Source organism: Pelodiscus sinensis, chromosome 2 (genome assembly GCF_049634645.1).
Source record: "Pelodiscus sinensis isolate JC-2024 chromosome 2, ASM4963464v1, whole genome shotgun sequence".
Classification (NCBI taxonomy): Eukaryota; Metazoa; Chordata; order Testudines; family Trionychidae; genus Pelodiscus; species Pelodiscus sinensis.
The window spans coordinates 238,084,213-238,099,841 of record NC_134712.1 but is presented as its reverse complement, the minus strand read 5'-3'; the positions used below and the strand labels follow the sequence as shown (position 1 = coordinate 238,099,841).

At 48.1% G+C, this 15,629-nt stretch overlaps 1 protein-coding gene across 4 annotated transcripts in view; it reads right to left on the bottom strand.

The window, feature by feature from the left end:
• Positions 1 to 15,629, bottom strand: part of VIPR2 (vasoactive intestinal peptide receptor 2) — a 142,507-nt gene that overhangs the window by 116,836 nt on the left and 10,042 nt on the right. For all 4 annotated transcript variants that reach the window (XR_012902111.1, XM_075922730.1, XM_075922731.1 and 1 more), the window contains exon 2: positions 15,522 to 15,624. Coding sequence is in view for 3 of the 4 variants with exons in the window: in XM_075922730.1 (XP_075778845.1) it covers positions 15,522 to 15,624 (103 nt within the window). In the remaining variant the exon portion in view is untranslated. The remainder of the gene's footprint in view (positions 1 to 15,521; positions 15,625 to 15,629) is intronic.

Below are 15,629 nucleotides of genomic sequence, written 5' to 3'. Positions count from 1 at the left end.
AATAAATTATTTAAATTGATTTCATTTTAATCAGTATTACTAACTGCAAAAGAAGACACGCCTTTTTATACAATGGACTCCTGCACAATCCAGCACAATTAAAGTGAAGGGGTGTTTTGCCATCGCCTTGGCTTGGGATCAGGATTGGGTACATCTGGACAAGGATGTTCGTATTGTGTCTAGAAAATTTATCCATCTATTCTATTTTAGGTTTTGTTATACATTCTTGGAGTTCCTGAGTGCACAACACATAAAATAAATAGCAATAGCTATGTCCCAAAGAGTACATCTACATTGCAGACATACTTTGGTGAGTGGCTCAAGTATAAGTCTCCCTGACCTGCTGGGTTGCACTTGAGTGGCCAGTCTCTGCTGCTACCCATATCACAGTTTCCTGACTGCTATTTTAGCATACGCACTCAAGAAGAACTAGATACAGGCAGTCCCTGGGTTACATGGATCCGACTTACATCGGATCCCTACTTACAAACGGGGTGAGGAAACCCCGCACTAGCTGCTTCCCCCCAGCAAACCAGGGAGACGCGAAGCTAGTGCCCCCCCCCCCCCCCCCCAGCAGACCAAGGAGACGCGGAGCGGCTTTTCTCAGCAGACACCTCAGCTTGAGAATAAAGGACTGAGGGAAGTGAGGTGTGGGAGAATAAAACTGAGCTCTGGAGAAATGTTTGGCTAGAGTTTCCCCTACAATATGTACCAGTTCCGACTTACATACAAATTCAACTTAAGAACAAACCTACAGTCCCTATTTTGTACGTAACCCGGGGACTGCCTGTAGTATCTCTACACCTCTGGGAGGTTTGCTCCCACTTGCAGGGTAGATGTATCCTAATAGACTATTGAGAGTCTCTGGCTCGTTTCAGGATACAACTGTGACTGGAATACTTTGGTTAGTTGTTGGATTTGTTTTCTATATGTTTCTTAATGTGTTACATAATATTTATGTAGCCTATGGCAGGGGTGGGAGGCTGGAGCAACTAAGTAAATGGTGGTGTCAATATAGCGAATGTCACACTCACAATGATGGAAAGACTTTTTCCAAAATAATGATTTGTGGAATTTCCAAAAGATTCCCCTGGAAGGTTTACTATACAGACACACCCATCTCCTGGCTCACTACTATCTCCAAACAGAACCCAGACTCAACCAGATCTTGTCAGTTCCTTGTGGAAGAGAGTCACCGTTTTTGTTTTCTCATCTCACCAATTCCAGCCCCTCATTTTACATATTCCCTGATATTCATTTCTCTGCATTTCAGTGTCCAAAACACAGCAGCTTGCTTCTCCTGGATGCCCTAGAAATGGAGCACATTCTCACCATGTTAGATTCAAAGATGCAGTTCATCTCTGTTAGCATCCAGTGCAAATAAACTCTTAAGACTTGACTACCCATTGTGTACCTTCTCACCCTGATACACACCAACACAGACTGTACTGTGCCAGCAGTATTACGTCTCTGATTTATCTCTTTCTAGTCTCCATGCCATTACCCATACTTCTCAAATACTATACATCTCCCACATTCAGAGAATAGCTCCTTCCACATCACCCCACTACCTGGAAGAGCTTCCCTGACTCTAATGTATTCTCTTTTGGAGATTCCTCACAAGAACCCTTTCCTCTCCCTCAACTATGACTCTCACCATGCAAGAAAACAATCAACTCCAATCCCTCTGCATGCATCACTGTGGTATCTGGGCTCCTACATTCCTGAATGAAACTTACATACATATGAGTCCATCCCCTTAAAATACACAATACTACAAGATCTGTCTGGCGTTCCTTGGGTCCTTAACTCAATTTTTTTGAAAATAAAATGAAAATTTAAATGCTTCATTTGAATCATTGCTCTGAGGCAGGGCTAGGGATGAGGGGTTCAGTGTGCAGGCTGTCCTGGGAAGAGAGGACTTCCCCAGCACTCACTCATTACAGCAGCTTGGGGGTCGGATGAGAATGCCTCTCCATGGCCACTGCAGCTCCACTGGCACAGCTGGGGGAAGAGTGCTTGCCCCAATTGGGTTTGGTCCAAGTTCATCCCCTACACTCCCCAGCCAGAGCGAGGAAAGCAGCAAAATGCATTTCCTGCTTGCTCTCTGATAAATAGGAACAGCCAGCAATACCCATATGAATCGGGGCGGGGAAGGAAGAGCTTCAGCGCCCCCCCTTGCCATCCCTGAAAGGTGCCAGAGAGGTGGGAGGCTGAGGGCTGAGGCAGCCCCAGATAGGGGGAGCGTAATCCTCAACCAGCCCCTTTCATCTGCCGGGTGATCTCTCTCTTTTCTGTATAGTTTTGTGAGAAGCAACCCCATTCCAGGCACATCTCATTTTCCTGGCACAAACAAATCCTTACCTCACTCTAAGTTATGATAAGAGGAGGCTGTATACTGAATTTGGTGGTCCTAGCTCTTACTCTTTAGAAGGAGTTCTTGACCAAACCGATGAATGGACAGATTCTCTCAACTATATAGTAGACTAGAAGACGTACCCTGCATTGCTGTGCTCAAGGGTAGGGAGTAAGGAGGCAGCACTGCCTGTTCACTGGCTTCTCTATTCCAAGGGGCAAGGGGGTTTGCACAGGTCACCCTCTGGCTTTTCCCTGGGGTGGCGAGGGCCATGAGGCCTGCCCGCTGGCTTCTCTCTAGGGCTGGTCCTGGATGCCAGGCTGCTTCTCCTCCCTGGGTAAGGGGTCACACCGCTGCCTATTGGCTATTCCCTGGAGTTGGGTAATATCTATCATATCATTTCATATAAATAAACCACTAGATGGCACTTTACAATTGTATTATAGCAGAGTGCTAATTCAAACCAAGTACAGCTTGGACCTCCCTATTCCAGCATCCTTGGGACCTGACAGGTCCCGAACGAGGGGATTTGCTGGACCAGAGAAGGTCCACCCCAACATAGCCCATGCTGAATCCCTGCCACCTGCTAGGGCTCCAGCCCAGCAGCGCTACTGCCTGCCCAGGCTGGACCTCCCTAGCTGCCACTTCTGGACCCCAAGCTCCACAGCCGGGGGAGTAACTCCGCAACTGCTGCTGGACCCTGAGTTCTGTGGCCGGGGCCAGAACTCTGCAGCCGCTGCCGGACTCCAAGCTCCATAGCTGGGGTTGGGGCTCTGAGCTGTTGCTGGACCCTGAGCTCTGCGGCCAGGGCTCACAGCCACTGCTGAACCCGAAGCTGCATGGCTGGGCTCCACTGCTGACCCTTGTTGCCTCCTGGCCACAGGAGGCAGTAATCTCTGGTGCACTGACCATCCTTCTGCATCCCCCCCTTGGGGCTCTTACACAAGTTGCCATCCCCCACCATACTCCTGCCCCACGACCCGATCTCCCTATACCTGGGCTCGGTGGTCCAGGAACATCCCTGGTCCTGCCAGACCACAGATGTAGCCGGACCAGAGAGTCCCGGTTTAGGACTGTACAATCTGTATTAAATAACTCTGGGAGGAGGGGTGTTTCACAATTTCTAGTTATGGACTTGTGAACAACACACAAAATAAAATGAAAGCTGTCTGAAAATGAGCTAATAGGCTGTCAGCAAGCTGGAAGTGTATCAGCTGAGGGAGAGAGAACGAATATAGATTCATAGGTTTGTTGGGGTTTTTTTGCCAGGTCAGAAAGGACCTTTACCATTGTGGAGTCTGACCTCCCACATAACACAGGCCAAGGGCAGCAGGGTTCTGTGTGTGGCCCACGAGATTTTCTTATTGTGGCCCACATACAGGGTTGCCAGATTCTGCTGGTTTCTGTCCGTGTTGGCTTTTTCCTACCAGTATTACTAAAGTGACACACACTTAAAGCAAGGGCACATGAAGCGAGGTGTGAGCTGACTGCACACAACACTGACTGCAAGAGCCATGTGCTCCTTTGGCATCCAATCAAAGCTCTGCTACAGTTCAGTCGGCACACCCTGCAAATTCTACGTACGTAAGCGCAGTTAGCAAATCTACCCTGTCCTGGGAGACCATCTTGGTTACGACAACCTTGTGGCCCTCTGAGATGGAGGGCCACTCATGCAGCCCACCTTAATAGCTTGGGTTGTCCATCCCTGCCATAGCATCTGCCAGTAATGTCTGTGTTACACCCATAACAGTGATGTAACCAGAAAGGCCCACTTGGATGGGGCTTGATTTCAGATGGGTGGGCAATGATGGGGGCAGTAAGCCCTCCAGCCCCACTCCCCGACTGGAGCACCAGCAGTGTGAGGTCAGCCCTGGCCCTGCTTCCTAGCCAGAGAACTGGCAGCACAGGTCAGTCCCAGGCCGCAGCCCTGCTCACTGGGCCAGAGTGCAGGTGTGTGATCAGCCTCAGCCCCGCTCCCCAGCCACTCCTTGGGCTGGAGCGTGGGCACAGGGTCAGGCCTGGCTCTGCTCCCCAGCCAGAGCACGTTTGCCCTGCCTGCATGGGCAGGTTGGCCTGTACTGAAAGGTGGCCCACCCATGGCTATGCCACTGACCCATAATCTTTGGTTGTGGAGTCCAGGAGGATCCTGTAGCCTTCATGAGTCAAAAAAGCAATATTGTGAACCACACCCTCTGTGGTCAAGCACTGTATAAATACCTTTGAACGCATCAACACTATATGTTAACAACATACATCCTGTGCTCCACTTAGACCAGTGGTCTCCAAACCTTTTAAACCCAATATCACTTTTTTAAATGTCAGGGCAAACCAAGATCTGCCCCCAATCGCTTCCCCAAGACCTCACCTCTTCCTTGAGGTCCCACCCTCTCTATTCCCCTTCTCTCCCATCACTTGCTGTCCCCAGCCCTTATTCATTCTCACTGGGTTGAGACAGGAGGTGTGGGCTCTAGGGTGGGAATGACGGATTCGGGTGTGGGAAGAGTGAAAGGTGCATGCTCTGGGAGGGAATGTGGATGCCGGAGGAGGTGAAGAAGGGGATTTTGGCTCAGGGAGGGGGCTCCAGGGTAGAGAGTGTTGGGGTCAGGTGGAAGGTTGGGGTGCTGAGAAATCCACAGGCTTGTGGATGTGGGGATGCAGGAGTTTGGATTGGTGTGTTTGATGGACTCAGAGCACAGATCTATGGTGTGTGGATGGTGTAGGAGTGTTGTGGCACAAGACTCGGGATGTGGGTGGTGCAGGAGTTTGGGGATGTGAGGGGCTCAGGGTAGGGGGTTCAGGTGTATAATGGGCTCAGGGTTGGGGTCTATGCGGGTGCAGAGGTATTATGGTGGTTAGATGCAGGCTTGGCCCCAATTGGGGGCTTGTTGGCTTGCCTTCATTTTTAAATAAAATATTATGTCCAACAGAAAACATTTCAGAATTTATTTATGAGAGGGGCGGAGAACCTGTTTTGAGTTAGGGGCTACTGACCTCAGAAAACTCAGCTGGGGACCACAAAAGTGAGATGCAAAAAAACAACCCCTCCAAAGCCCCCCAAGCCTCACTGATGTGGCCCCAACAGAGAAACCTTCCTCCTCTGGTGCTCCAGCCTCATGGGGAGGATAGGTAGGACTGAGGTTCAAAGCCTCAGGCCACATTAACTCTTCTGGGGTTCCAGGGTTAGTGGATTTTGTGGGTCCCTCTACACTTTGAGGTGGGGCCAAAAATGAGGGATCCAGTGTACGAGACAGGGCTTCCAGTGAGTGGGACAGGGATGGGGTTGCAGAATCTGGGTGGAAAGTAGGATACAGGAGCAAGCTGGGGGGTAGGTGTCTGGCCAGGAGGGAGGGGGCAGGAGCAGAGTGCTGGTGAATGTCTGACCAGGAGGCAGGAAAAGGATACTGGTGAGGGTGTGGCCAGGGAGCAGTAGCAGAGTCCTAGTGGGTGTTTGGTCTAGGGCCCGGGTGCTGGTGGGAGTCTGGCCAGTGGGCAGGGGCAGGGTGCTGGTGGGAGTCTGGCTAGAGAGCAGTGTGCTGGTGGGGGGGGGGTCTGGCCTGGGCCCAGGTGCGGGTGTCTGGTCAGGGGGCAAGTGACAGGGGAGAGGGGGCAGGAGCAGCTTGGACGGTACCTGGTGGTCTCCAGGGACAAGGATCTCTGGGGTAGGATCTGCAGGCAGCACTGGAAGAAGTAAACATGCAGCTCCTTTAAGAAATTCAGCTTCTCCAGATCCTGTGCCACCATTTTAATTCCCCCCTCCCCTGCCTTCCCGGAGCATGGGGAAGGAAGAGAAGATAAGAAAGTGTACACGCTGTTGTGGACAGGGGAGGAGCGCGCACTTTCTTGTCTTCCTTCCCCATGCTGCCTTCCTTCCTTCCTGCTCGGGATCTGGTGTGGAGCCGTGGGACTTCCCCCTCACACAGGAAGCCAGAGCTAGCTCTATTTTTGTGGGAGACTGTAGCACCAGGACGGGCTCTTTGTTGGGAGTGGGGGGAGCAAAAGGGAGCTGGGAACACTACCTTGTGATCGACTGACCATGGTGGTCAACTGGTTGGTGACCATGGACTTAGACCAAACAAACTATCTACAAAATATCCTATCACCTATTGCCCACTAATTCAACCTCATACAAAAATCCTAGGGGAAAAACGCTATAACAAATAAAAAATATTTCTAAAAAATCATAAAACAAGCCAGTAGCAAATTGCTTTTGTTGCACAGGGTTTGACATTTCACACAGTTTTAGAGCAACAGATCCATATCTGTGCACCTTTAATTATTCTGTAAAAGGGAAAGAAAGAATGTCAACGTTAAAGACGTTAGAGCTCATCTAGATTAGAAAAGTAAAAGTATTACAGAATTAGGCTGTGCCCCATAGATTTTTATACAATTTCACATAAAGATTTAATTATAAAAATAAAACCCTGGCCTCTGAATTTCTCTTTGATTTTGGGCATTGTGGCTTGACAATGTTCAAATCAATAGTTTCAGATGCTGCTTCACAAAACACATTTGATGTGGCATTTAATCTGCAGGAAAGTATCTAGATAGAAAGACAGAAAACAGCTTTAGAAAGAGTTTTCACAAACATTTCAAAAAAATGAAGTGCAGTGATCAATGGAAAACAAAAGGACAAGAAAAGATGCTCTAACTTATTCACAGATTTTAAGATCTTTGTGAGCCCCTCAGTAAGGTTGGCAGGTATCCGGTTTTCTATTGGACAGTCCAGTATTTGCACTGTCTGTCCGGTAGAAAAATTCAGAAAATACCGGACATGTGCAATGTCTGGTATTTTCTGAATTCCCGGCTGGGCACTGGATGGAAGCCTGGTGGGGGTGGGGGAGTGACTGGAAGACAGGGCTACAATTGGCACTAGGAACCTCTGCTCACATGCAAAAGCTGGGCAGGGAGGGACCAGGGGCTGGGACTCCCAGTCACTCCCCCCACCCGGCTTCTGCACACAACCAGAGGCGCCCAGCACCAATTATGGCCCCGCCTCTCAGCTGGGAGCATCTGGTTGTGTGCAGAAGCCGGGTAGGGGGAGTGACTCCCAGCCCCGCCCCTGCCCGGCTTCTATGAGCAACTTGAAGGAGTGCCTGCCGGGGGGCGTGCCCCTTGGATTCCAGCTGCAGCCAGCGCCCCTGCCCCCCCACCCATGACCAAGTGTGTCCGTTTTTTTGGCGGGGTCTACCTGGTAACCCTACCCATCTGACTTCCTTCATTACACAGGCCATAAAATTGCACCAGATCTAATAATTTGAACAAGAGCATCTATTTCAGAAAGAATAGAAGATACTGATTTGAAGATTTCAATTGATGGAGACTCACACATCCTCTTGCAGATTGTTCAAAAGGCTAAGGGTATGTCTACACTACAATGTTAGTTCGAACTAACGGACGTTAGTTCGAACTGACATTCATAGCCGCTACACTAGCGCTCCGCTAGTTCGAATTTGAATCGAACTAGCGGAGCGCTTAGTTCGAACTAGGAAAACCTCATTTTACGAGGATTAAGCCTAGTTCGAACTAGCTAGTTCGAATTAAGGGCTGTGTAGCCACTTAATTCGAACTAGTGGGAGGCTAGCCCTCCCCAGGTTTCCCTGGTGGCCACTCTGGCCAACACCAGGGAAACTCTATGCCCCCCTCCCGGCCCCGGACCCCTTAAAGGGGCACGGGCTGGCTACGGTGCCCGTGCCAGGTGCAAGCCTGCCAGCACCCAGCCAGCAGACCCTGCACCTGGCACGGCACAGAGCCACCCACCCGATGTCCCCCAGCCCACCCCCTCGTCCCGGGACCAGGCTGGCGGCTCCCGGGAGCTTGCCCTGGACCGCAAGAGGCGGGCACCTTCCTGGGCTAGTGCGGACATCGTGGACCTTGTCCACGATCTCCGCACTAGGCACAGGAAAGTGGCCGGCTAGGGCAGGAGAGCTGCCAGCCTGGCCACCCAGGAGCAGGTGTGCATGAAAATCAAGGGGGTCCACTGAGACCCCCGACCCTAAGCCCTGAGCTTACAATGGCCGTCCTGGGTCAGACCAAAGGTCCATCTAGCCCAGTATCCTGTCTGCCGACAGCGGCCAACCCTAGGGACCCTGAAGGGGATGGACCGAAGACAGTGACTCTTGGGCCATTTGTCTCGTGCCATCCCTCTCCAGCCTTCCACAAACTTTGGGCAGGGACACCACTCCTACCCCCTGGCTACTAGCACTCCATGGACCCAACCTCCATGGCTTGATCTCACTTCTCTTTAAACTCTGTTCTAGTTGTAGCCTTCACAGCCTCCTGCAGCAAGGAGTTCCACAGGTTAACTATTTGCTTTGTGAACAACAACTTTCTCTTACTAGTTTGAAGCCTGCTACCCATTCCTTTCCTTTGGTGTCCTCTAGTCCTTATTTATGGGAACTCATGAAGAACTTTTCTGAATGCACCCTCTCCATCCAACCCCTGCTTTTAGAGACCTCTATCCTGTCCCCCCTCCGTCTCCTCTTTTCTAAGCTGAACAGTCCCAGTCTCTGTAGCCTCTCTTCATCTGGGACCTGTTCCCAACCCCTGATCATGTTAGTTGCCCTCCCCTCTCCCAGCCTTTCTCTTCCCCTCTCCCACCTCCTTTTCCCAGTCTCCCCCAGTTTTGTTCAATAAAGACAGAGTCAATGTTGGAAGAAACGTTATCTTTATTTTGTACATCAATAAGAAGGGGGGCTAGGGAAGGGTAAGTGGAAGGAGGTGAGGGAGGAATGGGGTACGAGCCCCCGATGGGGAGGACTGGGCTGGCTCTGCAGGCTTCTGGGGGTGGAAGCTCTCCTGCAGCCCCCCGATTGCCCCCTCTCCCCAGATGGCAGCCTGCCGCAAGTGCAGCCGGTCTGATGGCCGAGTGCTGTGATGTGCCCAGTGTGGGTACTCCGGGCAATCCAAGCCAGGACTGGTTTTCAAGCGGAGCACCCCTTAGAACTGTCTGTCCGGGATGGGGGTCGGGACCCTTTAAGCGCAGCCCTCGGCTAGCCTGAGACAGCATCTCCACGCTCTAAGTCCTCCTCTGATGCCCTGCCGGCACTGCTTCCGGCCATCCTTAAGCCCTGTTCAGAGTCCACTCAATGTGGACTTGCTAGTTCGAATTAACAAAACGCTAATTCGAACTAGTTTTTAGTTCTAGACACGTTAGTTCGAATTAGCTTAGTTCGAATTAACTAATTCGAACTAAGTTAGTTCGAACTAGCGCTGTAGTGTAGACATACCCTAATTTATCTAAAAGATAACTATCACTATGATTATTTATTTGAACTAGAAATTATAGTTATAGTTGCCTGTACAGGTTGGATTTCCCTGGTCCAGCACCCACGGGACCTGAGCGGTCCTGGATAAGGGAATTTGCCAGACCAGGAAGGTCCCCTGCCACCAACCCCTTAGCCTGCTGGCCCTGCTCTCCTCTGGCTCCTTCAGCCCTGCTGCTGGCTGGGATACACAGCTGCCCCAGCCCCACTGCCATAACTGCTGCTCCAGCCAGCATGGCAGCCGGCACAGCAGCACGCAACCCTGCCCCTGCTGATGGCCAGTACCTGGCCCCAATCAGGCTGCTGACCTGCCATGGCCCCAGCTGGGTTGCCATGGCCCGGGATCCGCTGCCACAGCCCCAAACAGGTTTTCCCGCTAGGGATGCTGTGGCCAGGCTGCTGCAGCTCTGTCCCCGCTGCCAGGCCAGCACACAACCCCATTGAGTTGCCGCAGCACAACCCCACTGCCGGGTCAGCACACACGGGCTGCCCCTGCCCTGCTACCACTAATTTATCTAGAAGATAACTATCACTATGGTTATTTATTTGAACTACAAATTATAGTTATAGTTGCCTGTACAGGTATATATGCCTGGCCCCACTACCACAAGCCTTGTCTTGCCCAGGGCTTTCAGCTGCTGGCCTTCCTGTCCTGGGGCTCTCTCATTCAGCAACATCTGTGCTCCTGCCAGACCATGAATGCTGCCTGATGAGAGAGTCCCAGTTTAGGGAGGTGCAACCTGCACTATATTCTGGTCTCCAATCCCCATTTCACTCCCTTTTCAATAGCCTCAGACAAGAGATACAAATGCACAAAACCCATATAGGCTGCTTACTTACTGGGCCACGTGTGGGAGGAAATAGATAAATAAGGGCCAAATTCAGTGAACATCATAAATCTTCATTTTGTAGCAGGGCTGGAAAGTTAGAAATGTATGGTGCCACCATACTCTTTTCTTTATCTTTTTCTTTAAGAGCAGGGCCCTATGAATCTGCTACTTTTTAGAAAGGAAATCCAGGTTATGGTTGGTTTTGTAATATTTGGTTGTACATATTTTTCTTGAATATTTAATCATTTTGTGAGTCTGAGTATACTCACCTCTTTAGAAAGTTTGTCTGTTTTCTTCTTAATGCTGTGCCCATCATGATAGCCAAGAGCTTTTGTGGGAGCTGTGCATGGTTATTTAAGAGACATGGGCATATGAAACATAATCCTTTGAAGAGGCTTGTATCTGATTTTGGTGGAAAATGAGGCTTAAATGAAAGTCATCCTGGGAAATTCAGTCTTAAACAGAAAGCTGACCTATGAAAAATCAGTAGTTGGAAACATCTTAAATTATCAATTTTTAAGCAGTTTCTTTCCATTAATCACATGTCCACTTAAGACCAGATGGCACAATATGGCCCCTCATTTGTGGCTTTGACTGCTGAAGGATGTAGAAAATTTTATATCCAGGAGAGAGTTTATGCTATATGTTATCATTGCCTTCTTTGTGGTTTTCCTGCTCACAATGGCCTATTTTATGCCATCTTCTTAGGTAACCATTTACTTCATATATACAGTTCAAACAATAGACTTGTGGGACATATTTTCACTAGTATCTAAAGGTAAAAGTGGGGATATAAGATGGGAATGAAAAATGAAAAGTTCTCTGAAATGCCTTCCTGCATAAGAAAATCTTGTAACCAGTGTTGCTCTAACCCTCAGATCATAAAGGTAATTAAGAAAGAGTAATAAGAAGTAAGCAGTGTTAGTAGAAAAAAAACCAATGTGATATCAGCCTGTGGCAATGAAGAAAAGCAGATCAATAGAAATGTGTCACTAGTTCTGTTTAAATTATGCTGGAATCACTGGAAAAAGTTGGAGGAGTTTTGATTCTAGCTCCTAATTATTTCTTTTATAGAACCTAGTATCCTCCATTTAACTGAGCAACATATAAATTCTCTCTTTGAGGTGTCAGTTCATAACACACACACCACAGATGTATGATTAAGGATCATTCAGATGCATGGATCAGCTCTAGCTTTCTCAAAAAGAATTTCCCATCTATGGTAATATATTTGTCCCTTCACTTTTGTTAAGGCTCTTGGTAGTAAGGATCAGATTAAAAAGGGTTCAGGAAAGTGGGAAATAGTCTTGAATCTTTTTTAATACTGTTCAGCTGTAGGTTTATTCTTATTTGTTAGGCACCAATGGTGTGCTCAGTGCTGTTGCATAACTGACCCACCCTGATACTGGCATTCTGGTGACACACCTGATTTGGAAGTTCACTCATTTATGAGCTATATGCACTGTAGTGCTGTCGAATGGGCTGGGCTCTTGGTTGGAAATGCCAGCAGTGTGTAGATCAGTGGTCATTAAACTTTTTTCTGCTGCACCCAGTATCATTAATGAAATCTGTGATCTCCCCCAGAGCCACCATGGCCAAGAGCTAAGAGTTGGGATTGGGGCCATGGCTGGGAGCTGCACCAGCAGGGCAGGGGCCAAGGTGGAGGCCAGAGTTGCAGCTGGAGGTGGGTCTGCGGCTAGAAAACAGCTGGGACAGTGTGGTGCTTGGTGGTGCGCCCTCTCTGCTATCGTGCTGAGTGCTTGGGCCGACATCCAGGAGAGATTCAGATGCTGCCCAGCTGATTAGCAGAGCATCCACAGCCAGCAGCATTTGTTTTTACAAGTAGTGCACATCCACACATGCCTCAGTGCACATAACAAAATTTATTCCATGTATGGATGGAAAAATTAGAGGGAACATTGCTCCCTGTCTCCTGTGGGAGCTCTCCCAGGCCCTGCTGTGGCTCCCCGAATATTCATCCAAGCCCTCTGAGATTGAGGAACACTAATTTAGATGATAAGCATCTGTCAGAATAAGTTCATCAGTGGCTAATAGCCAGGATGGTCAGACCCACTATCCCATATGCTGAGTGTTCCAAAACCTCTGATTGGCAGAAGCTGGAACTAGACACCAGGGAGATGGATCACTCAGTAATTGTTCATTCCCTATGAAGCATCTAGCATTCATCACTGTTAATGTATTCAGTTAGCTTGCTTTGAACTTGCTTTGTTCCCAAGCCTATAATTTCTTTGTCCTTCTCTCTTTGCCTCTCATTCTCATATCTAAAGATGCAGAAAGAATTTCTGTCCATATGTTTGTAAACTGCCACGTACCCCGTATTGTATAGTATTACATAGAGCCTTAGATTTGGAAAAAACATTAACCATAGAAGTGAAGCCTCTTCAACATATGGTCTGCTTACTGTATGAGTGGAAATTAAGTACAAAATCTGTTTCTCAAACTTTAACATGCACCACGGCCCGCAGGCAAAAGGAGAGGGTACCCCTCTCAGAGGGGATGGATGCCTACCCAGCCAACCTGAACACCCCCATGTATGGTAACCAGATTCTGGAGAAGGGATTTGGGGCTCAATCACATTCCCATTTAGGTCAGTGGAAAAATTCCCATTGATTTCAGTAGTGCAAGGTCAGTGAGTTTTTTCCCTCAACTGGGAGGGAGTTCTATTGCTGACTAAATTTCAGTCAATGGGGATAAGCCATGTTTTTGTAGCCATATTAGTTCCAGATATTAGAGACAATGTCGTTAAGATAATACGGCGAAATAAGGGTTAAACTCAGCTCTGGGAGAAGGCTGGGACTGTGAGCCAATCAGATGAGGGCAGGTAGCAACCAATCATGGCCCAGCTGGGGTAATACAAGCAGGAGCTGTGAATCTCACAGAGGCACTCTTGCTCCAGTTGTGGAGCAAGTAGGACGTGGCTGCCTGGTAAAATAGAGACGGTACCTGACAAAGAACAGGGCTGGAGAAGGGCAGGCAGGACTGGGGAGCTCTGGCCAGGCAAACTCCCAGGCTGAGGCCATGTTTTCAAGGCCTGAGAGATACTAGGACTATAGGGAGGCAGCCAGGGCAGGAAAAGGCAGCAGGTCCACACCTGCTCATGCAGCCACTCAGGAGAGATTCAACACTGCCCAGCAGAGTGCCCACAGCTAGGTTTTTGTTTTTACTAGTGGTGCACATTTGCACATGCCTCGGTGCACATAAAAATGTATTCCAAACATGGATAGAAATATCCACACATCGATGGAAAAGATTAGATGGCACATTAGTTCACACCAGTGTTCTCTGTAAACTGTGCTCTTGGGCAGGCACCCAGGAGAGATTCAAATGTCACCCAGCTGATTAGCAGAGCACCCACAGCTGCAAGCATGTATTTCTACTGGTGGTGCATATCTGCACATGCCTTGGTGCACATAAAAAAATTTATTCTGCACATGGATGGAAAAATTAGAGGGTACTCTGGTTTGCATACCCCTTGCCAATGATAAGTGGCCATTTCAGATTGCATTTTGCCCCTGAGGCAGGGACTAGACAATAATTGGAAGTAGGTCACTAAGGCAAAGTGGATATAGGGGTTGGGGTTCCCTGAAGGGGCGGGAGTATGTGGGGCTCTGTCATGGGGCAGTACCATGAAGGAAGGGGCACTATGGGCAGGGAGGGACACAGGTAACTGAGGGTGAGACACCGGCCAAGAGGGGGCATCCAGGGCTGGAGGAGACTAGCAGAAGGTGCCATTCCGGTGCGTGCTCAAACTGTTATGGATGGTAAAAGGGACACTGCTCACACCTGGCAGTTGGGCAAATTTGGGGGCAGTGGATTCCAAAGAGGCTGCACAGGGGAGAAGAAACCTTCATGGCTCAGTCAGCAGGAAATCCACCTTCCATCGCAGATGATGTCCTGGAGGAAGCCCGGAACAGAACTACAATTCCAGAAGGCCAGGCACTGACAGGGAAATGCAGTTTCGTGTCTTGTCGAACTGATGCAAAATGAAATGCACTGTACCAGATAAAAACCGCACTTTTTCAGTTCAGGACATTTAACTCCAATTTTTTCAACTGAAAATAAAAACGTTACCCATGAAAAATTTTGCTTTGTGGAAACTGCAAAATTCCTAGCCAGCATAAGACACGAACATTTTGCCAAAAGACAGTGTCTCTTTCCCTCCCTGAGAGTCCATTACTTTCTAAACTACAGAGTTCATCTCAAGCATCATAAAGGGTAGCTAGGTAGGTTAACCATGCAAAATGAAGCTTTTATGGTCATACTCTTCCCTTTTCATCAATGGAAGAAGTGGAGGGAGCTCTCTCCTCTCTAGAGCTTCTGGCCATAAATCTTACAAATATACTATCATAAAATGCTAGCAATTTAAATAAAAATATAAACATTCTTCCAGCTGAACAACATCTTACCTACAAATGACAAATTGTTTTTCTTAAACAAAGTTCTTCCTCATGACTCACTCTTTTATAACCTGTTTTTCCTTTGCATTGCTAGATTATTTATTGTTTTCATGCTGAAAATTCCAGGGTGTATTTCTTATGTTCACAATGGAATATATTAAAGCTTCTTTATTTGTTCTGTGAACTGGTGGCCTTTTCAGAGACCCCTACCTACAAGGAAAATGCCATACATTTTGATTTGTTTTCTCATCACTTTACCTTCCAGTGACATTCAAACTGAAGAGAAAATCTCCTAAAAACTTAAAACAGAAAAAAAATTGAACTGATCTTCGCATGAAATCTAATTACAGGTCACTGCACGTGTACCCAGAAAATTGGGGCTTGTGTTTCTTTTAACAAACGGTGGGGTCTGAATTCATCCTTGGCATACTTCTATAGATTTCAATGGAGATATAGCAAAGCACTAATTCGGTCTTTCATCCTTAGTTTTTACTTTCAATACATAATCAGTAAGAATTATCCAATTCATAAAGCATAGTCACAGCACAACAAATTCAGAAAATATTATTGTAATTGTCAACAAAGTTCAACAGCATTGATAAAGCTTTTTTTTCTTTCCAAGCCATCTGTGCATCGCAGCACATCTTTTTCTTACCTTTATAAGCCACTGTTTTGACACTGTTTAGAATTTCCATACATCTTATTTCCTCCTTGTGAATCTCCAGTTGAAATCTGCATTCTGGGTGGATGCCATTCACCTGTT